The 26,939-nt window shown below is 40.7% G+C and overlaps 2 protein-coding genes across 2 annotated transcripts; both read right to left on the bottom strand.

The window, feature by feature from the left end:
* On the bottom strand, positions 1-21,444 carry smc3 (structural maintenance of chromosomes 3). Its single transcript, XM_058088733.2, has 29 exons — positions 21,258-21,444; positions 20,754-20,829; positions 20,403-20,441; positions 20,248-20,315; positions 20,067-20,138; positions 18,651-18,730; positions 18,466-18,544; positions 18,186-18,303; positions 17,432-17,607; positions 17,196-17,276; positions 16,436-16,600; positions 15,457-15,578; positions 14,483-14,696; positions 13,654-13,757; positions 13,132-13,231; positions 12,643-12,803; positions 10,391-10,532; positions 9,640-9,790; positions 9,173-9,323; positions 6,948-7,101; positions 6,675-6,833; positions 5,036-5,143; positions 4,398-4,506; positions 3,846-4,093; positions 2,318-2,530; positions 2,049-2,240; positions 1,688-1,865; positions 828-934; positions 1-709 (listed from the first exon to the last, which is right to left on the bottom strand). The coding sequence occupies exons 1-29, from the start codon at positions 21,270-21,272 to the stop codon at positions 638-640; spliced, it is 3,654 nt and encodes a 1,217-aa protein (XP_057944716.2). The 5' UTR covers positions 21,273-21,444; the 3' UTR covers positions 1-637.
* A 508-nt stretch (positions 21,445-21,952) lies between these two features.
* On the bottom strand, positions 21,953-26,538 carry dusp5 (dual specificity phosphatase 5). The gene is made up of 4 exons (XM_058070613.2): positions 26,053-26,538; positions 25,130-25,263; positions 23,995-24,214; positions 21,953-22,713 (listed from the first exon to the last, which is right to left on the bottom strand). The coding sequence occupies exons 1-4, from the start codon at positions 26,408-26,410 to the stop codon at positions 22,310-22,312; spliced, it is 1,116 nt and encodes a 371-aa protein (XP_057926596.2). The 5' UTR covers positions 26,411-26,538; the 3' UTR covers positions 21,953-22,309.
* Positions 26,539-26,939: the final 401 nt, after the last annotated feature.

The following is a 26,939-nucleotide window of genomic DNA, read 5'->3' as shown; positions in this document are numbered from 1 at the left end:
TTCGTAGAAAAGTGTCAATTTAATCAAAGTAAAACACATCAGATCCAATAAGAATATGTTAAAAAGTTGAACTTTCCAATTAACTTTTGAGTTGATGTTGAAGACATCTTACATGTATTCAAATGAGCTGAACAGTACATTAAGAGCCACGATCTTTCAACACCGGGAACAAGTTCTTATAGAATGACAAACATTTGTGAAGAATAGTCTCAAAAACATCAATTTAAGGACAAATTAGAGCTAAAGCTGGCTGTACAAAGCATGGAAGTGCATTTTCAAAAGCTTATAAGCACCCCATGCAAAATGAAAAAAATCTTCACAATAAAAACTAAATGAAATACGCTGTTCAGCCCAGAGCCATTGACATGCAGAAAGGAACAGCTACACGGGAAGCATGTTTATCGTTTACCTTAAAATGTTCAGTTTTGTTGACAGATGAGTTGAATATACGGAATGTAAACTGTAAATATGCATCTTCAATTCTGAGAACCTAAAAAAATGTATATCCATATCGGAATCTTACTGAACATCCGAAAAGGTAACAGTATTTTATTACAAAAGAGAAAAAAACAAGAGTCTGCAGGTGTCATAGTGGTGTATTTTGCACCTTAAGTACGCAGAAGAAACACAGCAAGGATTAACCATGGGTGGTGTCATCCTCCACAAAGTCTTTGGCCTGCTCTGCTGTGATCACATCGATATGACTCACCTACAGAAAAGAACAACAAAACAATGCGCATGCCCATTACTTTCTATTTCTGGTTACTCTGAGCAGCGCTCACATTCACTTTCTTTAAAACAAACAAACAAACAAAAACCCTCCATACCTTGTTTCTGAATTTGACTCCATAAAACTTGTCAGCAGACTCCAATAGCTCAGGCCTGAAGGTTGTGGTAATGAACTGAGCGTGCCCAGCCAGTTCAACAATCATGTCTGAATCGGACAAGCAAACACAAACAGTGTGAGATGCTATAAAGCCAACTCTGTGAGCTAGTTCGGATTTTTTGACATCTGCAGTGTAGTGCCTGAACAGAGACTTTTCTTCCTGCATTGTCCCGTGAGCCAAGTTCAAACAAAAAAAACAAACTGTACTCACTTGTTAATTATCCAAGCTGTAACTACAAAAATGCATCCAAAAGCCCTATATATTCATTGCTTTCCTGTCACAGCTATTGCTATCAGACAACTGTGACTTCTTGTCATAAAGTGGGAACCATATTGGCAGGGATGAAACAGCTTTGTGTGTGTATACTAACTTGCTACATTGCGGTTCAAATGTTGCGCCTTTTCAAATTGTAATTACCCTAACTCCCGATGTATAAGCCGCAACTTTTTTCTAACAGAAAACAGGAAGTTGGTGGTTGATCTCGCTGCCACAGCGTGTCTTTGGGAACAGTCACGTCTTCAATGAAGGTGCACGTAACCTTAAAAATTCATTTAGCCTTTTCATTCATCATTTTCATGCATTTCTAACTGCTTTATGCATTTAAACCTATAAAATTGGGTTTTGTGTTAACATTTTTGAGAATGAACATAACTTACTGTAGCTGACTTTTGGTTGCCATTTTGTTTAGCTTGCCAAAACTGATTCTAAATTGTAGCGTAAATGTTCTGCGTGAACCGAAAAACTCACTAACCAGGGTGGACACCATGCCAGGTTCCACTGTATATGAAAGTATGCTATACCTGAGACAGCCTTCCTGTGCTGGGCGTCCAGGGCCTGGTCAATCTCATCAAACAGGTAAAAAGGGGCGGGGTCACACTTCTGGATGGCAAAGATCAGAGCCAGAGCCACCAGAGACTTCTGACCTCCTGACAGCTGCTGCATTTCTCTCATCTCTCCCTGCTTTCCTGTGAATGACACCTATACATGACAGGGGGAAAAGGGTGTGTTAGATGTGAGAAGCAGACAGACGTGGCTGAATGGTTTTTAATGTAATACATTATCTTTTTACAACAGATAAATAATTTGACAGAAGCCCAGAAATAGAAGTCTGTGACAGACAGGAAGAGAAAAAAAAACAACAACATGGCTTAAGAGTCTTACCCTGATCCCAACTCCAGTGAACTGGTCCACTGAGGGAACGCTGCTCTGCGATCCGGAGCCCCTCTCACTGTCTGCACCGCTCTCACCTTCATCCTGGGACTGGCTTCCTTCAGCATCTCCTTTCTTCATCACCAGTGTAGCTTTGCCTCCTGGCACGAGCTTCTGGAACACCTCACTAAAGTTCTTTGACACCTGTGGGTGAGAAACACCCAGGTGAATCCGATGTTATAAGACAGTAATATAGTTGAAGGGTTTTAGGAGAAGAGTACCTGCTTGAAGGTGAGCTGGATGGCCTCATACTTGCGCAGCTCCAAGACATTCATGAGCTCCATGATGGATTTGTAGCCTCGGTCCAGCTCATCTTGACGCTTGATCAGTTTCTCCTTTTGCTCAGAGAAGTTAACAAACTGATCCAGGGCCTTCTTGTTGACGTGACTGTACTTTTTCAGCTCTGTGTTGCACTGCTCCAGTTTCCGAAACAACTGGCCAAGGGAAAAAAAAAATTGCATACAAGTTAGTCAGTGCAAACGTCTCATAAAGGCAGTCAGCTCCATGTGTTCATGGCTTGTCCCTGGCTTGGTTGCAACTATTTATTATACCCTGCAAGTAAGATACTGTCTAACACAGCAAAAACGGATGATGATGTGTCATTGTCAGTTAAGAAATGTGAAGACATCAAGATCCTTGTGTTAAAGTTATTTGAATAGGAATAACATGTATTAAGTGTCAATAGATTTCCAGCCCAAATACTTTGTGTGCTTGATTTGGAGAATTAGTGGATCCCAGAATTAAGCTGCATCCACTGGTAATAGTTGCTGTTTGAGTCTACATTTATGGGATTTTAGTGAGGCTAATTCAGTTTGCTGAAATGAAAAGTGTGTGGTCTTCTAAAAATAAGGTTATCTGGTGAATTAGTAAGCAGCTAACTCTAAAAAAATAATTGAGAAACTCTCCAAACCCTTGACCTATGAATTCATTCATCTTGCACAACGCAGAAGGAACATGAGCTTTGTTCATGGGCTCTCAGATCCTTTTTTGCAATCAACGGCATCACCTTCCCACGACATACAATGAAGCGTTTGATTAAGTGTGAAGCTATTTTGAACATTTGTCACGAAAGGGGGAGAGCGCACACACACACGCATAAAGTACATGCTTTGACATTAATGAAGTTGCAGCCAAGAGCACTCAATCACATTGTGAGCTCCCAGAGGCAGCAAGCTGAGCACTGAATAGTGTCTGAGTCACTTCGGAGTGGGTGATGGCCTCAGGCCTCGTTCCCGAGGGGAGCTACAGCTTTCTTTGTCAACAGTTGTTTATTTTTTTACTTGTATAGTGATTCAAGTGACGATCTACCAGTTGGACAAAGTCTATTTTGAAAGGCTTATTTGGTGCTTGACAAAAAAAAAAAGAAAGTAAACAAGGCAAAAGCAAAGCCTGGCTTGGGTTATGTAACGGGGACTGTAAATATAGTAATCTCATCCACAGCTACCATACAGACGGGTGGAAAATTAACACGGTGAGGATCTCCAGGCTTTTGAATTGAACCAGTTAATACGTCCACATCCTGGTTACTTCAGTGCTTTTGCAAAAGATGTTTACATTTTTGGACTGACAGCCTCTAGGCTGAGTTCATGTGTCAACATCCTCATATTTCTCCACAATAAATCAACAGGTGGTTGCTTTAACTAATATATAGCTGAAACTAAATCAAAATGAGGAAACATGTGACTTAAATGTACTCTTCTAAAAGATACCGACTCTGTGAAGAAGAGATGCATGTGTTTTGTTAGGCACCTGTTTGAGTGTGAGAGTCTGGTACTTCTCAAAAGCCTCCTGAGGCAGTGAGCCCAACTCTCGGATCTTCTTCATGCACTCTTCCTTCTTCTTGAGCAGCATGCCCTGCCGATTGGTCATCTTCTCTAGCTCCTTGGTATCATGATTGATTGCATCGTTTTGCTCTTTCTCTATGTTCTTCCAGCGCTCCATGCTCTTAATGTGGTCCTTGATCTCCCCCTCTGTCTTGTCTATCATAGAGTCCAGATCTGGAGGACAACATATGGATAGTTGATGAGTCTACAGATTTAATTGTATTGTCTCTCGAGTTATGAAGATTAATTGTATTACAACCATAAAATGAAGACATTTTGGTTGGTACTTAAATCAACTTGACAGCGGTCAAATGCACATTGAATTATATGTATTTAGCATAGTCTTGTAATTTAACAATGACACAAAGATATTGTATTAGCAAAGTAAATGAACCCTTTCATTTAATTCTACTGTGTGATTAACAACACACCAACTTAGCCACCTTTACGTACTTCCGAGTCTGTAGTGTGACCATACCTTCTGACCGGGCTAGTGTATCCTTGACTCTTTTGTTGATGCCATCGAGCTCAGACGTTGTGGCTGTGAGCACCGTGCCTCCCTCAGTCTCTCGCAACTCATTTAGCTCCTGCATCGCAAATCAAAACACATCAAAAGGAGTCTTAATTCACGCTCCTATTTTGATTTACATAAACAGTTGGACCTTTGTCCAGAGCAGACATTAACATTTATTTGGGTGGTTCAGACAGATCACAAGTGAATACACATACACAGGTGTACACCTGGCATTTAAATGTGGCTGATGTGCCCACTTGAGCCTGGGATATCAATTTGCAGCTCTCTGTGTAAACAAATACATATATTAATTCCCGTTTTTTTAAGCAGAGGAAGATTTTTTTGTGAATTTATATCAATTAAGGAATTCTACAGATATGTATATGTGAGTAAAAAATATCCAAAAGAATAAGCATGGTCACTTATTCTATAAGTGATAGAACATATCACTCGCTATGAATGAGTCCTTTTTAAAATGCCAATAAAGGCAATGAAAAGAAAGCAAAGTGATGATGTAATGCACAAATTAGGATAACTCAATATCAACAAAACGCACAGGCAAAATGGAGAGAGATTGAACGGGACGTTGAAGGATACCGTACCTGCTCCACTTGATCTAGGCGCTTCCGCAAATTTTCATTAAGATATGTCTCCACCCTGGTCATGATGCCCTCCAACTTAATTCTCTCGTTGAGCAACTGTCTGTTGTCCTGTAGGTGAGTGAAACAATGTTACTCATTCTATTTGCCATGCTTGGAGAACCAAGATGATAGCGCATCCGGTGTGTGTATGGGCCATAATTTGGATTTCTGGCAAATGCCATAACATTACTTTTAATATTCATTTTTAAATTAAAATAAATGTTATGAGCAATATGTGCAAGCCTGTACAAGTACAAAAAGTGCAGAAGCAGACATGAAAGGATCCATGTTATGTGGGCGAAATCGTTGTGTAACACAAGTGGGGCTGACTGAGTTTATTCAGGTGAGAGCGGAAAAAGAAGCTGGCAAAAAAAAAAAAAAAGATCACAGGAACCTCCCACACACAGCTGCCTCCTGCTCCCCTCACCTCACCCAGGTCATTGAAATGCACTTGCAGCAGCACGAGGAAGATGTGGACGATGAGGAAAAAAGATAAAATGATCAGAGGGCAATTCAGAGGCCTTTATATATTTTAGTCAGTGATGATGACAAAGGCAACATGGTAGCTGCTTGTCGTTTGGCCTGTTCTGATCAGCTGCTTAGGAGTCCCGTGCTCGTCATCCATGTTCAATAAGACTCCTTCAGGGTGACGGCAGCCCTAACCTTGAGTGTCTACTTTCAGTTCAGGTTCAGGTTTTGCCACCACGATTGGCACCAACCATCTTGCAGTAAGAGCTCCGATCGGCTGCCTCAGCAGCTCATTCATACTCAATATCCTCGTCTTCCCCCGGTACGCAGGCAAAGCTCTGCCAGAGGTGAGAGTTGAAGACCTGACGAATGGGAGACTCTGCCAGACATTCCTAGCACACCCTCGCTACACGTTTGTGTCTCCCAGGTCTCTCTGACATCATCTAAACCAACTCATCACCAGGTGGTGATCAGCTCCTTCCTATCATTGTGAAGCAGAATTCGCAAAGCGTTGGATTGTTCACCGACTAATTAGTTTTAACCTACTGATGATGTGTACTTGCTTTCAGTATCACTAAATAAATTAACGTGCTGCTGCACATCTACCACATTTATTTGTTTATCCAAGTGTTTTAGCTGTTTTCTTTGAGGTGGAAAAAGTCGCAAAGGAGATCTTTTTGTTGAGAGTGCCACTACCCCCGCTAATAAAGAAAAAAAATTAGATGAGTTAACTATAGACAAAACAAAACCATTCAGATTCAACTATGAAAATTCTTTAAAGCCATAAAATAACCTCATTGGTGCCTCCGTAGGCACCAATAGTACTCACCCATCATATTTTTTATTCCATGTTTTTTCAGCAATTTGCGCTTGATTTGTGTGTGGTTATTTTTCACTTCATTTTAAAATCACAGATTCGACAAAATGTTAAATGTGCCAGCCAAACCCTCGTGATATTTACATGGAATACCTCAAAATGACTTTGAATCACATTAACAGCATCTACAATTATATGAAGTAGATGCACCTCCTAGAGCTACTAGTTATACAAACTTCAAGGGAATGGTGCTGCAATTCTGGCAGGGAAACCTTTTTAACTGGAATGCAGAATCTGTGTCAGATAACCCCTAACCTGCTGAAGCTGACGGATCTCATCATTGAGGTCATCTACACGCCTCTGGTCCTCCAGACTGAGCTGAGACAGCAGATCTGTTCCCAGCTCAGCCTTCAGTGACTCCCTGGTGGACTCCATGGCATGAAGACTGGCCTCCAGACTTTGAAGACTCCGTTGCTGGAAAGGAAACACATCAGGGGATGATACAAAGAGAGGTTATGATGCTCTAATACATTGGTGGTAATTAGGTAGTTGAATGAAAAAAAAGTGACGCTATCAATACTTAGTCACCTTTGGCATGAAAGTTTTCTCTGATTGTTGCCTCTTCTCTTTCAACATTTTCATCTCTGAAAGAATACTATCCCGGGAAGCCTTGAACTTCCTTTGTTGGGTCTCAATCTGCTGCATCTGGTTCATCAGTTGGTCAATCTCATTGTTGATACGTGGAAGCAGATGTTAAGGAAGTTGCCACAATGGAAATGTGTTGACTGTTACGTTTTTTTCTTTTATTGACTTTAGACTTACGGTAGAAGTATTATTACTGAAAACAAACAACAGTGAAACTGTGTGACATAACTGTGGCCAAAATAATGTATGACAAATCTGAAAACAAAAAACATTAAAATAGAAAAAAGAAAACATGAGGTATAGACTAAATATAAAATAAATACTGTCCAACCAAGGAGGCTTGTGGTACGCGTTTCAACAGGACACTGATATAATTTAAGGAAGGCTGAACAAAATCTTCTTTAGGTAATTGCACAGATAGCACTATTGATTGGCTATTGATGACTGCTCCACTCCACTGGGCCTTGGCGGTTTCAGTGAAGTCTATTAAACACAGTCAAATCAATGCGGTGGTGGATTAATTGATTTAATGAGTGCAGTTGTCCACACCCCACAAGGTTGAAGATCCTACTGAAAATAGGATATTGAAATAAATGCGGGGGGCCAACTTCACTCAGGTCTTTTTCCTCCATTTTTATACTTTTGCAGGGGTTCTGTTTTATTTCTGTTATGAGTCACGTACCACAGATGGCCCCTGCACCACAGTTAAGACACCCATGCGTGTTTCACCAAGAAGGCAAGGTGCTGCAAGGCGACAGAAGTTTGTCCAAACTCTGCCTTCTTGGTTTTGTTTGATCAAGGTTTGGGTTGCATTGTGGAGAGATTTTTACAAATTTGCATTATATTGTGGTGTTGAGGTGGAGTTCACTCCAATGCGATACTTCCCTTTTGTTTTTAGTTGATGACTTGTATTTAATCACAAAATGATTAAAGGCCAGAAACACTAGCTAAATATACCATGTCGCTAAATTGTCAACACGGACCTCTTCTATGTGTGAAGTGTGTAATGAAATGAAACTGGTGATGGCGGGTGCTTGAAAGTTGGTGCTCATCCAAGTGCAGAGCTTTAATAGAACTGCTCAGCGATTAAGGATGCAGACAGGTCCGAACATCTATGTGGGTTGATCTTACAAATCTGTAAGCGTGTATGTGAATGTAGAATTGCTAGAGCTTATCCTCAGACATCAACAAACACCAAGGTAGGTTAGACTGAAGGGTTTAAAGAGTGCCTAAAGCACTAAAGTTGCCTCCAATAATGCCTCACACACTGCCAGTTCCATACAACTACTATATTAGCATTCATCATAACGATGCTATAGTTCACAGTCTGATTGGTTTCTGGCTGCCCTGTTCTTTTCTGCCAAAGAGAAATGTTGACACCTTTTAATCTAAGAGATTACTAATAAACAACACTAACAAAATTAGAGAAGTTGGGGTTGTAAACAATCTCAGCACAAGTAGTTGGTCTGCTGTGTTGTGCCCTAACAAAAGAAAGATGGATAACAAAATAAACATGATGGGTAAAGCGAATCAGTGTAATCTCATGCTCTTCAACGAAGCAGAGGTGCAGAGTGGACAACAATAGTCTTTTAAATAATTGATGTCAACTGTGACTCATCCCTGCGGTAGAGATAGATGAGGTCATATCGCATGCTGATTGGTTTGACTTGCACACATACACATATGCATCACCAGGAGGGGTGAAGACACAAATGTTTCGCAATTTGTCACAGATGTGTCAACAAAAACATCAGATCTAAGCAAAAGCGACCAAGTCTTCAAAAATACAGAGGAGGCATTACAAATCCTCTCCCCAGTTTATGCTTATTGTGCATAAGCATAAACTCCAGTTTATGCTTATTGTGCGTAAGCTAGCTTTGACACCAATGAGTCATTGTGGCTTTGTCCAATATGACCTAGTATTTCCTAATCCTTCTTTACCTGCTTCAACCCGCTTGCAGCAGAGTATGCTCGCTATGTAATTTAAAGGGTAAACTATTCTTAGCCAGAGCAAGTACAGCAGCTAACTTTATTGGAAAATTCAAGTTCCAAGACTGTGCTCCCAAAGGCACATTGACAAACATTTTCAAAGCTCCAAAAAGTATATGAGCAAAGCTACCAGTCTAGAAAATAAGGATGAAATGGTCCATTTGACAAAAAGGATATGTTCAATGTTCCTGCGCAGATTCTCATTGAGCTTGGCCTCCAGCTCACCCAGCTCTTCCTCAGCCTTCCTCATGTCCTTCTGCAATTCCAGGCGAGACTTTCTGGTATCGTAATAACCACCTGTCAGAGCTCCACGATGACTCACCTGATCACCTACAAGGTCAAACAAATGCCAAGGCTTTTCATATTTACCTGAGAAAAAGTCCATATGGAATTTAAAAAGGTAAAAAGCTGTACCGGTTCTAGAAAGGTACTATACTTTTTAATGAAGCAATTTTTTATGTAACACACTATTATTAGCATATTGAATATTCATAAATGCTTTTCTATTGAACCATGATTAAGATTAAATCAGGGGCCTTTTTAAAATTATGTAATCTCTTTCACTGCTGGTCCAGAATTGTTTTCATGTTTTCTATGACCAAGAGACCATCACTCTCCGAGTAGGGCGGTGTGTTGTTGACCTTACCTTCTAAAGTGATACAGTCCATGGTGAAAGCTCGGGCCAGTTGTGTTGAAACTTCCATGCTACGGCAAATCAGGGTCTTCCCAAACACATGCTTGAAGGCCTTGTCAAAGTTTGTGCTGTAGCGTAGCTTGCTGATCATTGGAATGGCATCCTGATGCAATGGTAATACAGTGAGATAAAGGTTTTGTGAAGAAAGAAGAAACCAAAGTACAATGCTAGGCATTCCTACATGGTAATTATTGGGGTATCAACCTTTTCCACTTCTGATCCCATACCAATAGTACAGCCTACCAATTCTTCGGCAAATCTTGCCGTCCCATTGGTGTTTCCTGTGCAACGATGCTTCAAACGCACAGTAAATTTGCTCATATTAATCTTCCCCTGTTCTGTGCCAACATGAAAAGGGACTCAGCTGCAAAGTCTTTTTGGACTTGAACAAAAAATACACACACGGCCGACATCACTCTGACTCCATGCTTAACAGGTTAGCACATGCTGTTGTGAGCATGTGTTCTCTATCCAGCTGCGGCTAGATAGATGTGCTGGGGTGGAGCATGATCCATTGACTGCATGGATTGGGAGTGGTAAACTCTGAGATTTTAGATGGAGGTCGATATAATCTGATAAGTCTTTTTTTTCTGACTTTGGCCTACTATCAGATATCAATATCACATCAGGACACTCTAGTAACCATATGCTGAAAAAACTCCATTAGCACATAATGAACTATAAAATACACTGAAGTTCTTACGTTAGTCTCTGGGTATGCGGTGTCCCTGACATCCAGCTTGCTTAGCGGCAGGAATGTGACTTCTCCAGGTAGATTCATCTTGTTGAACTCCATCAATATTTTGGTGCTGACTTCATCAGTCTCCACAATGTGGTAGAATAGTCTGAACATGAAAGCATGTTTTAAAAAAATGAAACATGAAAATCTAATGACTCCAATATTGCAAGTGCATAAAATATTTTTTCACAACTATGCACATTTTCTCAACTGTATAGTATTTTGCAATTGCGTTCGTTGTGTTTAAGACAGCCTCTCATGCTTGTAGTTTTTCACCAACAATGCATGGCTTGGGGAGCCACCTATTTTACCTACATTATGTAGGCTTCTGAAGAAACCCCCCAAAATGTTTTCAAATGCTGTGACCTGCATATTAACCAAGCTAGAGCTATAGTTATTGTCTGAGCTAACACTGAGGAACAAATTTTCTAGTGTAGTGACACGGCGAGATTGACCGTGTACACAGCACTGATGTTTTACAGTGAAGAAAATAAGTATTTGAACACCCTGCTATTTTGCTATTTCTCCCACTTAGAAATCATGGAGGGGTCTGAAATTTTCATCGTAGGTGCATGTCCACTGTGAGAGAGATAAACTGAAAAGAAAAATCCAGAAATCACAATGCATGATTTTTTAACAATTTATTTGTGTGATACAGCTGCAAATAAGTATTTGAACACCTGTGTATCATCTAGAATTCTGACCCTGAAAGACCTGTTAGTCTGCCCATTAGAAGTCCACCTGCACTCCATGTATCATCCTGAATCAGATGCACCTGTTTGAGGTCGTTAGCTGCATAAAGACACCTGTCCACCCCATACAATCAGTAAGACTTTAACTTGTAACATGGCGAAGACCAAAGAGCTGTCCAAAGACACCAGAGACAAAATTGTACACCTCCACAAGGCTGGAAAGGGCTACGGAGCAATTACCAAGCAGCTTGGTGAAAAAAGGTCCACTGTTGGAGCTATCATTAGAAAATGGAAGAAGCTAAACATGACGGTCAATCTCAATCGGAGTGGAGCCCCATGCAAGATATCACCTCGTGGGGTCTCAATGATTCTAAGAAAGGTGAGGAATCAGCCCAGAACTACACGACAGGACTTGGTCAATGACCTGAAAAGAGCTGGGACCACCGTTTCCAAGGTTACTGTAGGTAATACACTAAGACGTCATGATGTGAAATCATGCATGGCACGAAAGGTTCCCCTGCTTAAACCAGCACATGTCAAGGCCCGTCTTAAGTTTGCATATGACCATTTGGATGATACAGAGGAGTCATGGGAGAAAGTTTTATGGTCAGATGAGACCAAAATAGAACTTTTTGGTCATAATTCCAATAAGCGTGTTTGGAGGAAGAAGAATGAAGAGTACAATCCGAAGAACACCATCCCTACTGTGAAGCATGGGGGTGGTAGCATCATGCTTTGGGGGTGTTTTTCTGCACATGGGACAGGACGAGTGCACTGCATTAAAGAGAGGATGACTGGGGCCGTGTATTGTGAGATTTTGGGGAACAACCTCCTTCCCTCTGTCAGAGCATTGAAGATGGGTCGTGGCTGGGTCTTCCAACACGACAACGACCCGAAGCACACAGCCAGGAAAACCAAGGAGTGGCTCCGTAAGAAGCATATCAAGGTTCTAGCATGGCCCAGCCAGTCTCCAGACCTGAACCCAATCGAAAATCTTTGGAGGGAGCTCAAACTCCGTGTTTCTCAGCGACAGCCCAGAAACCTGACTGATCTAGAGAAGATCTGTGTGGAGGAGTGGGCCAAGATCCCTCCTGCAGTGTGTGCAAACCTGGTGAAAAACTACAGGAAACGTTTGACCTCTGTAATAGCAAACAAAGGCTACTGTACCAAATATTAACATTCATTTTCTCAGGTGTTCAAATACTTATTTGCAGCTGTATCACACAAATAAATTGTTAAAAAATCATGCATTGTGATTTCTGGATTTTTCTTTTTAGTTTATCTCTCTCACAGTGGACATGCACCTACGATGAAAATTTCAGACCCCTCCATGATTTCTAAGTGGGAGAAATAGCAAAATAGCAGGGTGTTCAAATACTTATTTTCTTCACTGTACATGTATCAGGATCAATAACACGATTACTTACTCGGTGGCATTGATGCAAGTCCTTGTAACAATAAAGAAAGAAAGAAAGCCAAAGAAAGAAAAAAAAAAAAAAAAAGAAAGGCAAAAGTAATCCGCACCTGGTGCCAGCAGTCACCTCCACACAGGTATAAAAGGCCGGCTCACACTCAAAGTTATTCATGACGATGCCGTGGTAACCATTGATCACATGCTGGTTGCTGCCCTTGCGACGGAAATGTTCAAGGACTTTGTTGATGCTGTCAATGCCATTCAGGATGGCCTGGAAGGGAGACAACCATATTACTAAATATATTATTTGAAAAATTGAATTAAAAATCTACAACGGAGGGAGGATAAATGCCATACATAGCATCTTTCATTCTTCACTTATTTGGCTTATCCTGTCTGCAGGATACTACAGTAACACATGGAAGCAACACATAGTATGTGAAGTCATTTTACATGTGATTTGATTTATTGTAACTTGGTCATTTCTATCGCCGTGCCACAGAGAGGCAGTGCATTTCAAAAGGTTTAATCAACGCGTGGCCAGAAAGGACTGCCACAGGCACAACCTTGTAGAGCTGTTATGCAAGTCATGAACAAACCTTGCCAGTGGCTGCTCGAAGGAGCTGTTGTTTCTTCTCCAGATCCTCACGCTTGGCTGCCAGGGCTTGCTGCTCTGCATTCTCCTCACGCCACAGGTAGCTGGGCAGATACACACCATCACACACTGTTACATTTATGACACGAGAAACACCCAAACACACCTAAAGCAAAGATACTCCAATGCCAATCAGGAATCAATTACATATGAAGAAACAAGTGTATGAATATATTTTGCATGAACTAAATAAAGAAGAATGTTAACTGAATGTTCCAAAGTGTAGTCATTATTAGGACCACAGTAAAATGAAAGTTAAAAAAGTAGCAACAATGGAACAACTGTCTTTAAAATATTACAAAATCTAACAATTGTAGATCAATCATTGGTATCAATGGTATTTTCATAGGGGTGTTTCCAGTAATGTAGTGATTGTGGTACATTTCTACCCAGTATCTAAAATATTAAGAATTTATATTTCTATTATATTTATATTTGTACTTTGTACACAACCAGTGGATCTTACTTTCTTTCACTCTGCAGCTCATCCTTCCTGTTCTTCACTTCATAGTACTTTTTGTCCAGCTCCTCAACTCGGGTCTTGACCTCATTTAAATCTTGGTCAAGTTTCTAGAGACACAAATGTGACATGGGACAAAGAATGTGATTATTTAAAAGGCTGACATCCTATTATATATTAATGTTATTTAAAAGCACACAACATATAATAGATTTTAGAATACAGCAAATAAGTTCAAAGGGGCTGTCTAGCAACAATGCCACACAAAAAGCTAAAGGATACTACTGGACCTGAATCAGGTCTAGAATCAGAAACAGGGCCATACATGCCATTAAATAAAAAGCATTAAATATTATATGGTGCCTTGAAGAGCATAATTACAGAGCGACTGCAAGAAACTGTGGCACAAATAATCTAAGGTCTAATCTAAGGTGTAAGCCTGCAAACACAGATGAGAAATTTACAATCACAAAATAACAGCTTCAAGAGGAGCGTCACTAAGGTCCATGATGAAGTCAGGAACCTTAGGGAGGAAACCAGAGCACTGCACAATGACCTTACGGTCCTAGAGAATAACGGTGCCTTCTGAAAGAGAGAACGGTAAGGATGTGATCCTGACAGGATTCCGAATTATGTGTAATGTAATTGTAATGTAGTTGTGTAGTTGAGATAATGATGAGTTGTCATGTTGTCACAGTCCATTGCATATGGGTTGGTCTCTGTGTAAAAGTGGACCAACTCCCAACCAGGATCACTATTTGCATGCATAAAATAAACCCTAAAGGTCACTTTAACAACATGCTGTAGCTAAAAAAGTACCATCCAATATACTTACATTATACTGTTCCAGGTTTTTTTCTTTGTTGGTCTCTGTGTCCTCCAGATCTTTGTTGATGGTTGCGATCTGCCTCTTTTTATCATTGATGGCCTGGTCCAGAGACTTCAGCTCCTTCTTTATCCATTTGTCCCTCTCCTCTTTTGAAGTGAACTGACTGCCACGGCCTTGCTTGGCATACAAGTCTGTCCTCTCTTGTGTAGCCTGAGCCAGTCTAGAAGACACAGAATATATCAGAGACAATATTGTTTCCCAAAACAGGAATCGCTAAGTTCTTGTTTCAATTATATTTATCTTACTAATGAATTATAAATGTATTATTTTGTTAACCTCCAGTATTTTAAAATAAAGGATTGCATTGTTCTTGTTAAAATTTCAGAGTTCACAGCCAGTTGGAAGTCTACTGGGAAAAAGACCTGCTTTGACTTGCCATGTAGAAAATCTTAGAAGTTTCCGTAAAAAACTGAAAAGAACATATGTAAGTGGTATATTTATACTTTTGAGCAAATATACACATTTAATGATAAATATTAATATATGAATTATCCATCCACCAATTTTTTTTATGTCACATATCCTCAACTAGGGTCATGGGGGTATGCTGTAGCCTATCCCAGCTTTGGGCAAGAGCTGGGGTACACACACACATATATATATAAATTCAGACCTCTCAGTCACTCTGCATTATTTCCTCTCTGTATCACTACGCGCTCCCGCCTGTCCATTGTGGTTTGCGTGTTCCATAGGGGATGAAGACTGCTGCGACTCATCTCCTATTATTTAAATGATTAGTAGTTCTGAAGTTAAGTTTTAGAAAAAAGTAGTGGCGTCTACAACAAAAATTTGTGGAGTGGAGTGTATACACTGTATGTATGCCGCTGTCAAAATACAATTACATTACACAACTAACTCATGAAATTAGGGCTGCTCCCCAGCTACTTGGTGAACTAAAGCTGTGAGTGAGTCATCCCTACCTGGAGATCCCGCGCTCTTCTTTTTCTTTCACCATATTGAATTTGGGCTCTGTCTCCTGCAATTCCTTCTGCTTCTCCTCAATTTTCTCCAGCAACTTCTGACGCTCTTTCAAAAGGCGTTTCTACAGGAGTGCATAATTTAAACACAAGTTAAAATGAATATATTTTTTAAAAAAAGGGAACTATGCTAAGATCTCTTTTTTTAACCGACTATAAGGGATCAAACAGAATAAAACAGTTCAATGTACACAGTCAAATCAAATCAAAACAGCCACAACTTATAAAATGAAATAGTTTGAATTTCTTTTTGCATTGTACCTGCTTATAGCTTCACACTGCTATCACATACTGTAAATGGCCTCTTTGTTGACTATTACATTTGCTATTTTGGGGTGTCAAAACATCTTGTTCCACGTGATTAAAACGTGACTAGATTTTTACAGAAGCTATGGAGAGTGCTGCTGCTTTTCATTTTGCTCCAATAACATTTGGCATATAGTACTCCAACCAGCATCAAGCCTTTTTCCCGGGACCCATCATGATGTTCACAAAGACTGAGCCAATAAAGCTGTTGTGTGTGCTCATCTTCATACTAAGACGTGCACACCAATACATTGCTAATATGAGGCCATACGGACAGTGAGTCACACCAGCTATGCACACATAAACCCATGCCAGTAAAGATGTATGGATTGTTATGCAGGCTGCTGCTTCGGGCTCCGAAATCACAAACTTCGTACAGGAACACAAGACGGCTATGCTTCCTAGAAAAAAAACTGGCCAATCTCATTATCTGAGATGGCTCTTTGGACTATGTTTAATGAAGACAAATGTGTAAATGCTATTGTCCCCGAGTTACATAAAAAGGGAAAAATTGTGCACGTGATGGGGCTGTGAGTAGGGGGTGTACGCGCAGCCATGCAAGGGAAGCGATAGTGCTGCTGGTAAGCAGAGTGACGCAGATGGGAGGCTTCCATACCCTCTGTTCGCTGTTGCCTGCCAGCTCATCCTGCAGGTCCTTGGCCTTCAGCTCCAGTTTGGTCCTCTGTTTAATCTGCTCCTGGCGCTCGGCCGACAGTTGCTCTCTCTCCTCCTTCATGGCTGAGATCTTGGATTTCAATTCTCGCACAACACGCTCTGTCTCCTATGTAAGGTCAAGGAAGGAAAAGTCTGTTGCATTCATTCAGATTAGTGGAACTTAGTTGACTTCAATTCATTTATATTTATGCGTTGAAAAAAAACTTCCATCTGTGCTTACATCTTTACTTCTGTGATTCACACAAGACAATTATGTCATCATTTGTTAACTACCAGCAGTAAAGTTTTCCATTATAATAATAAAATAATATACTAACTTTGTAAAACAATTTTCACAGCGAGCACACTCAACCCTTTGTTGTCAGAGCTTCACCAGCTGGTTGTAAGACTCCCAGCTTTAGCAGCATTAGCTGATTCGGCTATGATTCCAACAAACAAAGCAGAAATTTGGCGCCATTGTTTTTAAACTGACTGTTACATGTTGGGTACAATAACACCTTTCGGTACACTTCCGCAGCTCATAGTGGAATTACACACGCTGATACAAACCACTGATCGATTAAAAGGAGAAGTGTCACTTCCTCACAAGGAAAAACAGGAATAGAATGAGAAGGAAGAAAGTGTATTTGACTTTCTTGGTTTCATTTTTATTCCCTTAGTTTACAAGCTTTTAGGTAGTTTGGATTCTTCTTTTTTTTTACCTCTACTTTGTCTCTGGCATCTTGTTGAGCATCACGTAACTGTCTGGATTTGTCTCCACACGTCTCTCTCTTGGAGGACAACTGGAGAAAAAAAAATACACAAACATTCATGACTACATTGAGGTTCATTACGGCAGAGGTTGTACCTTCTGTGGCTTCTACGTATTTAAATAAACAAGGGCACAATTAATGTAGTTGAGGAATGTTGGTAGTATTTTAGCAACGAAAACAATTACCTCGTCCAGTTTGGCACGGGTTTCATTTAGCTCCTGGTTGTAGATTGTGTATTCAAGGGCTCTTCTCATCTTGTCCCACTTCTGGTACTGAGCAAGCTCTTCTTTCTCATCTTCCAGAGTGTGTAGACGCTCCTCGATGTACTTCAACAGCTCATTGATCTTTTCCCTCTTCCCCTCTGACATAAAAACATTTATTATTAATCTTTGCTTGGAAAAGTGTATACAAGCAGATTAATTTATTAAGTGGTAAAATGTCTAATAAACCATATTGTTTGTGACACATTTGATTAGGTTTGTAAAGAACTTAGCATAATAGAAAATATTATATATTACTATGGTGGAGGAAACCTTATCTTATCCTATCATAATTCTTACAATTTAGTGGCACAGAAGACACACTGGCACTAAATTTGGTGTGTTGTTGCTCAGGCTTGTTTTTCCCAAATTGGGATTGATATTGAATGCAAAAAAATCTGACACAATAAAGTGCGCTGTGTTGGCATCATGTGATTAAACCAATGAAGGATAGGGAATCTTTTCCAACACAATGTGTGATCAGTGTGTGAATGGTCATATATGTAGATGCCATGGAAATATTATTTAATCAAGACAGTGTGTGTTATGCTGCTTGATGGACTAAGGAAGGAAAAATATTATTTTGGACCCAAAATGTACAAACATCTGTGGAAAAATAAAGCCGCAATGTTGCCATCACATGATATAGTAGGTTGTTATATCATGGTTTAGAACGCACCTGTTTCCTTCATGAGTGAAATACTCTCCTCTTTACGTTCATCATACACTCGTGTCCCCGCTACCTCTCTCAGCAGTTTCAGACGCTGGGAGTCAGGCGCTGTGGCCATTTGATTGATCTGTTTCAAACATTGCTATAGTAAATATTTGTCTAACACAACATATACTTTATGGGAATGATTTCATTTTATTAAATCCTAACATCTGATGTTATGGTACATGTGATTTGTACGTGGTTGAAACATTTACTATGCAATTCAAACTTGTGTGAGTTTGATCACCTTGCCCTGCTTGACAATGTAGTAGGGGTTACAGCGGGAGAAGCCGGCACTTTCCAGAAGGTTCATCACGTCATTCTTACTGCACCAATCACAGACACCATCAAACATGTGACTACATTAATTCACTGACTCGTTATTTCCGATGATTACAAGGACATGGAGGACTGCTAGGCTGTAGCACTTACGTCACCATCTTCTTGTCTAAAAAATACTGGTCCTTCTTTGCGCCGATGACACGACGAAGGGAGACTTCCTCTTTGTCAATCTGGAGGGGGTCGACACAATCACAATTGGCCGCTTACGTCACCTTGTCGTCCATCCACATGATCAAATGTTTACATCAAAGTGGGTTTGGGCACATGAGATGCACGGAAAAAGATAATACAACAACACACAGTGAAGTTGACGATTGAACTATTTTGAAGGTTACAACTTACATCAACATTGAAATAAATTTGATAAAAGGCCGCAGGGTTCTGCAAAAAATGTGTATTTCCTTGCCTAAAATTGAGATTCTTTGCAAGGAAGGCACACACATGCACACCTTGTTAAGGACCATATGCTTATGTCTGAACTGGTCGCGACCCACTAAAAATGGCAGGGGGCCCTTAATGTAATAATGTAATGATCCAACGTCCATGAATGCACCTTGCGTCCTGGCATTTGCTTGCTACGTCACCACGAGGTGCGTGCCATATTTATCAGTAACTTGCTGACGCTTGAGCGGGAGAGGAAGGACATCGAGTGTGGACTGAACGTGATGTCCTTCCAATGCGCAGTTAGATAGCTTCATATCCACTGTAGGAGAGCACTCACATTGTGTTGCTCTTAACGCTTTGTTGGGGTCGCTCCATTTTTGTGCTGTAGTAGATTAATATGATGCCAAACGCCCCCGTTTATGAAATCCAACAACTAGACTTGACAAAGTAAGTTGACAACCATCACCGCAGCACCATTTTAAAACCTGTTACGTTTTGTAGAGTGGGTAGTTTGAGCCACTTTTGCAGTACATGCCTCAGGTCGGTTCTTATTCCTTTGCTGCAGAGTGCTGCATATGACTCAGAGTGACTCTCCCTTTGGTGTGATATTAGATTAGAAGTATAAATAAGTAAGAACTTCCCCCCTCCCACTGGATAAATAACACTTTACAAATCAAAATGGCATATTTACTATCCAAAATGTGTATTAATGTGTGGGGGGAATGATTGTCTATATGTGCGTTGCGATTGGTTGGCGACCAGTCCATGGTGTACTGAATTCTAACAATTCTGCAAAGATTAGTGGGCCAAAATTGACTACATTTTTTGCTGCTAAGGGTGGCGCGCCCAGTAATTAAGTTTAGGAGGCAATTTTAACACAGAGCAATGTAAGTTTGGATTTCTCCCCCCTTAATGATACAGTTTCATTAAAAAAAAATGCATTTTGTGTTGAGTTGTGCTGTCATTGACTAATGCATTAGTTTGACGATCTGAAACATTTGTGTGACAAACACTTTTTCACACCACTGTATGTATATGTGAAATTAGTTGGACGCACAAGCAGGCAAAAAAAGTAGTGACATAATTTAACTATGAATAGTAGAAAACTTGTGGCACTCTTACCGGTAGTCGATTGTCAGAGTTGTCAAATATTATTTCCACAAATGCAGAAATGACGCGAGGTCCAGTTCCCTCCTACCAAGACACCGGGGCGGGTTTGTGGAGAGGGAATAATGTATGTTTTCACAAAAATAATAAACATTCACACAGCTTGCTGGCTTATTCTACCTTTGGAGGTACTTACATGGAGCAAGGCCAGGCGCTGTTCAGGTCGAAGGTGGCTGAACTCATCACTGAGCACAAACTGAATGGCTACAGAAGATATGAAGGGGAAAAACTAGGAATTGAGGGGAACCAACTTGTACTGCTGTTTGTAAACAATTAGTGGGGAACACTTACCATAGAAAAAGTTACTTTTTCCTGATCCATTTCGCCCAACTGTGACAGAAAAAAAAATAAACATGAGCATCACAAAAAGCAGTAATTTTGATTTCAGATGTTCAGTTTAGACTAAGAGGCCAATTAAGCCTCAGGAAGTGTTTGCAGTTCACTTGCTGATAAGAGCAAAAAACAGTTTACTTTTATTTTTAAAAACAATTATTCACGTTTTATGAGATCCTTAATGTGGTGTTTTTATTAGTAATCAACAGTGATTAATATATCTACACCTGTATGAGAGTTTTTGGTAAACTTTTGTGAATGTCTAGCCTGATTAGTACAGTATAATGAACGAAGGGATACCATACCCACCAATGACATTGTGCTTGGAGCTGAATGGGTCTACCACAGTCTGGTCCCTGTAACTTCGGAACCCTTGGATGATAACCTGCACAACAAACCAAAGCTGGTCAAAACACATTTCTCAAGGAAGGCTACAAATTTTGTGTGTATGACTTTCATCGCGATATTTTGTTTTTTAATAAAGTACTTAACGGCTATGGTCCATATAAAAAAATAAATAGGATACCAAAAAGAAAGTATGCTATATGCAGGTTGAAGCCAAGTAAGCCACAGCTAGCGTTAGCCTAGTAGCGTTAGCCTAGCCTCTTTGTAAATGGGCGAGTATTTCAATACATGCGTTTCTTTGCAGTGTTAGTTAACATTGAGATGATTGCTTTCCGTGACGTGTCTGTCCTTTGTTGTTTAAATAATACCAGGTCCAGCGTTAATCCTGTGTATTGTGGGCAAGGCTGGCTCATTCAGCAGGATAACATGAAGCTAGTCCATTCGGCCCGGTAATAGGGGGAAGCTTACTTGTTTGATGTACATCGTCGTACAATTCGGACGTCTCCTTGGCAAAATTTGGAGGCAGCCTTCCGCCTCCACTGAATTGAAAATGCCAGTTGTGTTAAAGCCCACAATAGTTTAACTCTTACGGCTTGTGCATTAAAAAAATGAAGCACCCTTCAGGGAAAAACACAGAAAATGGCGGCGGGGGCGGGATGTAACGGATCATACCATAGTGTAAAATAGGGTGATAACGGTAGCTATAAAAATTACAACAGAGGGTACGTTTTAATACATGGAACCATGGAACGATATATATGTATTACTGGCGATAAATAAAACGAAAGACAGTTGTTTATGCCGTGTAAGCGTGAATAAAGAACGAGCTTCAGACATTTTGTTTATATGCATACCCATGTGTACCATTAGTACAGTCCGACTATTTTCTGGGCGCCAAATGCATACAAGGAGCACAACCACAGAGGTCGGCGGTACTACAAATACAGGTCGAGCATCGCCGATACCGACACGACACTATTTAAGATATTTAACATCAGTTTGGTGGTCATGATTGTAATCAAGCTTAGTAGAGAATAGACAGTTATGTTTCGCAGTTGCCACTGTTGCCAACACGAAAAAATAAGTTACTGTAGAAGTTGGTGTAGTGATTGCTACTAATGTGTCATGCATGGTATGTTCACTCAATGATTCAATGCATCAACTTTATTTCTCACCTGAAAACTTTTATTTTTTTAAACACAATAACATCAACATTATTGGAAAAAAAATCACAAATATTGCAATTTTAAATAAATTAGATTCAAATGCCTCACCGTATTTGTGAATAAACACAGAAATCACAATATCAACCTAAGGCATGTATATTGCAAGTTTATCACTGTGCTGTTGACGCTGCAGTACAAACAGGAAAACAGCATCAGTGTCATCCTATGAAATGTGTACTACCACCTGCTGATCTCCAGTCGGTCTGTTCTGCTGGTTTCAAGCCCAGGCACACAGGGAGCTTTACATTTGCATTCATTTTCAAGTAACACTACAAGCAGTCACAGTTCTTTTTCTTAAGGCAGTGCAGTTATTGGACTCAGTGTGAACTGGTGGTGGACCGGGGACTGCAGGCAAGAGGTAGGGAGGGTGAATATAGATGGCTCAAAGGTTTTGGTGTTGAAAGTGGTCATGTCGTTGGCAAAGAAAGATGCAGACTCTGGGACACAGGGTGTGGTGGGTTCAGGTGTGGCGGCATGGGCCGGTGCTGTGGAGAGAACCTCAGACTCGAACTGCAGCAGCTGACCCATGAAACTAAAGTTAGGTGAGACAACAGCCCGGCGCTGCTTGATGATGTCGAATGCCGCATCCAGTCGCAGCTGCTGGGTTCTCATGATGTACGCCATGCAGATGGTAGGGGAACGTGAGATGCCCGCTTCACAGTGGACCAGGACCTTTCCCCCCGATTGCTTCACATGATCTGGGCAGAGCACAAAAGACAAACCGGTCAATGATTTGAGATGGAGGCACAACCTTTAACAGCAACGTAAAGTGACAAATTACTATTTTTTAGGAGGTTCTGGAACACATAACCCTGGTTGTGTGGGTTCTGTCGACACTGACAACAGATGTAAATCAGACCTGATCATTCTATGAACATATTCCTTTCGGGCATATACTGCGTGTCAATTAACAGAGTAAAAGGTCATCTCAATCACGACCGTGACTGAGTGGATGTTTAAATTATCATCCTAATGGTGTCATGGCAGGTTCCAAGTGCTATTTTCAGGCATAGGGCCATAATGTTTATTTTTACCCACTAAATGGTGCTTGCTTGGAATAACATGAGGCTAAGTCGATCATTTTTATAGCCCCTGGCTAAATGTAGGCTAAACCTGCTCCTGGTACAATTAGCTGTCTTATGTAATGTACAGGCTTACACAAATGTAGGCTGCATCCTCACACAGTAGACAATGGCAGCAATCACAGCCAAGCAATACTGGTCAGCCAAGCAGCTCCTAGTCGAGTTTTGCCCTTGGTAATGCCTGGCTATAAATAACCATTCAGCATCACTCTCCCACACACTCCCCCCCTCGATGTTACACATCCAACAGGCTTCTGCCCCCAGGCCCACCTGTGAGCAACCAAGCCCTGTCTTCCTTCCTTTTTATCCTCCGCCCAGTCAACCCCTCCACCTAGTCATCTCTGCTCGTTGACTTGTCACACTGACTGCAGCCCCACCCAACATATTACATGACAACACGGGGAGGTCTTTTTCCAGCTCAAGAGGGAGTCAGGAGGTGCGAAATGAGCAGATCCTGAATGGAAGCGAACGGCTGGCTATGTTAGTGGAGGCTTGAGGGCAGGAGATCACGATAACGTGATTACCGCTGGCTTTCTGAGAGCCCTCTATTTGTGAATGGAAGCAAGCAAGGGCAGCGAGGGGCTTATTCCAGAATGAAGACGCATTTTAAAAATAAACACCTATGTATAGGAGGTCTTTGTATTTTTGTCACCTAAATAAGGCAGAATATTTTCAAGGCTGCCTGCGTGCAATCTGTAACTATAAATATTTAGTCAATGAAGGTGGTGTTATTCTGGGTAAAGACTGTATTTGCTGTGCCAACTTGTTTGAGCGAGTGCACTATTACGAGCAGCTAGTCACGACAAAAAAAAATACACTTGCAGAATGATGGTTTAGAAATAAACCTTCAGACCAAAGCCTTGACAGATTAAAAAAAACTGATCCCCTTGAACTCACCAATGAATTCTATTGCCTCTTGGAAATGGGAGCTAATGTCGGCCATGTGGCTGTCCTCCACCGGAATCCACTTGTAGTCGTAGTGGCCCTTGGTTGGCTGCATGTCCCTGCGCGACACATTGAGCAAGGCAGTGATGTGAAGGTCGGTGAGATAGTCCTGCCTGGAGGCGTGGTAGGCACTACCGAGGTAGAGGAAAGGCAGGATCTCCACAGGTTTACCCTAAAAGTGAGAGCAAAGAGTTAGATGCGAGCCAAGATAAGTAGCCGAATACACAACAAGGTGTGATTTGCGCCCCAAAGTGAAAACAGGGTGTAAGTGCGATGACATCATTACTGTTCAGATCTTGCCTTTGATTTTCTTGCACTGAACAGCCAATATTAAAAAAAATGTTTGCGTTGAGAAAAGTACAGCATCAAAGTCAAACTTAAAATCTTCTGAGACTTCAAATCAGTCTGTTATAAAATGATTAACACAAGTCCAGTTTGATGACTTTGATGGCAAATAACAGATATTTTATTACCTAAGACGCAACCATAAAGCTCAAAATGTTTTGTTACACACCACACATAACCTGTTAATACAGTATATGCAGTACACATAAAACTCCACTAGTCTCAGTGTTGCTCTGCAAAAACCTTCCCATTCTCCCTCCATTGGCGTAAGTAGTTTTACTATATTTTGCCTTTATTTTACAGTAAACTTTTCTTTGCATGGCACTTAAAAGCAAGTAGAATTAACACATTAACACAATAACAGTTTACATTTCCGAACAAGCGGCATGTTTTTTTTCATCATGTATGAATTCCAAAATAAGTACATGAATAAAATGTACACAAAGTACTGTACATTCATATTTTTATGTACACCCATTCTGCATTGTGTTTTTGAGATACAATAACATGAATCTGATAGTTAGAATGCGTGCCTTTCAATGTCCGTACGAGACTGATCTTTGAGCCGTTGAGCGGCCACATTTAGGTAGTGAATGAGGAAAGGTCATGGATGAAAAGAGTGTTTTCTCCACCCCGATCCCTTTCTGAGCTCCATTAGGTCAGAAAATATATACATATCTAATATAAGTAATGCTAAAAATGTGATGCCAGTGGGTGTGGGGCTCTGTACGGTGATGATTACCTGATCATAATCCGGTTTGTGGTGAGACAGCTTCTCACTTTTGGCCCATTTCTCGCTTTCACTTCCGCTCTGGTCGATGCTTTTCACCTCGGTGCAAAGGTCAGGGTATTGAGAGTGGAAGTTCTCATATCCTCCTGAGAGAAAGGGGGGGTATAAACACATCATGTAAGAAATAAGCTTAGAATAATCACTCCCTTTTACCACCCCTTCGAATACACACCTTGTGAAACAACCGAGTTTATGAAACAGACTTAACGCCGGATTATAACCTGATTATAAGAGCGTAATTAATCACTGGAGTCCGCTGTTACCAACCACTAATCCTCTTCACTTCCACAGGATGTAAAGGTGACAGACGGAAATGAAGGTGTTTTAACACACGATCAATTTATATTACATTCCAGTTGACTCCTTAGTGTTTTCCTTTCGCAGTATTTGTTTCTTGCCACAGAACATCTTGCACAATTTGTTCATACTTCTCAACACTGACTCATCAGCTCCATTGACGCACATTCATATAGGCTGCTTATATCACAGACACAGTGGATAATGTGTGTATTATAAACATCTTAATAGAACCCAAATAAATGAGATATGTTAACTTTATATAAAATATATTTTTTTCTTTTATCTATTAAAGCAGCATTTTTGCATCATGGACCACATACTAAAAGATCAAAGGATGCAGGGCATCTACTTTGATAGTTTTATTTATTTTTTAAGCTTTGTGAACAGACTAGAAGCCATTAATATGTGGTCTTTTTGTTGTACTTGTCCAAATTTAATGTTTAAAAACAAAGCAAAAACAAAAAAAACCACAACATTTTATATCTACAATGTGTCACGAGCCAATGAAAAAAGGAAATGGCGCCTGGGCCAAAACAATAGTATATTTAAGTCTATTGTTTTGAAATAAATGTTACCTTTCAAAAAACTGATGTTCGTCCCGTTGGCCAGATGTGAGAGAGTATTTATTACTATTTGTGCTACACTGTCCTTCTTCAGCTTCTGCCAATGGGACGTCCTGTCATCCAGAGCGACCACCGCCGATATGCTGCCCTCTCGTAGCCGAAGAAGGGCTCTCTCGTCCGGGATAACGAACTGCAGAGGCACCGGTCCTCCCCGCGACCTCCGGACCACCACGGAGTTGAGATTGACATTGACTGAACCTTCGATATTGGAGTTAGTGAATGACAAATAAGGTCGACAATCCAAGATAAGGCAGTCCTCCTTCCTGATCATCTTCCTCAGACGGCGGCAGTCAATGCTGGACACTTTCATTATGGCGTCCTCGACTATTTTATTCTAATTATTGCCCAAAGAATGCGTGGAGATCCTGAATAGTATCGGCGGGCGAACGATTAGCCCTGAGCGCTTCTGTGCCTACATTTCCTCCAAGGAAATTCCGGCCGAGCCTTTTTTATGTGAATGGAACCTTGCTGTGTGACGTCACGAACCATGTATGGACACCGGTGAGGCGTGGTGGCCGCCAAACACACGCCCACAAGTCATGAAAGAGGGGACCTAACCACGCCCCTACTGTGTGACGTAGGGAGAGCATCGATTGATTAACTATTACTCACAGGAGCTCATACACATATCCTGTTCTGTTTGCATCACTTTGGAGAAAAAGTGAGCATGGGCTGTGACATTACTTCATCAAAACAGACATTGAAAAAGAGTACAAATAATAATCTGAATCATATTTATGGGCAACGTTTGATGAAACACACTAGGAAATTGGTTCAAGCTGGTTGCATCACTATAGTGACATTTTTGTTATGTAAAATGATCAATTGTTGGACATATT

Source organism: Doryrhamphus excisus, linkage group LG9, assembly GCF_037039965.1.
Source record: "Doryrhamphus excisus strain RoL-2023G ecotype Guam linkage group LG9, RoL_Dexc_Guam_v1.1, whole genome shotgun sequence".
In the NCBI taxonomy this organism is placed as follows: Eukaryota; Metazoa; Chordata; class Actinopteri; order Syngnathiformes; family Syngnathidae; genus Doryrhamphus; species Doryrhamphus excisus.
This window is presented reverse-complemented; position numbering and strand designations above follow the sequence as displayed.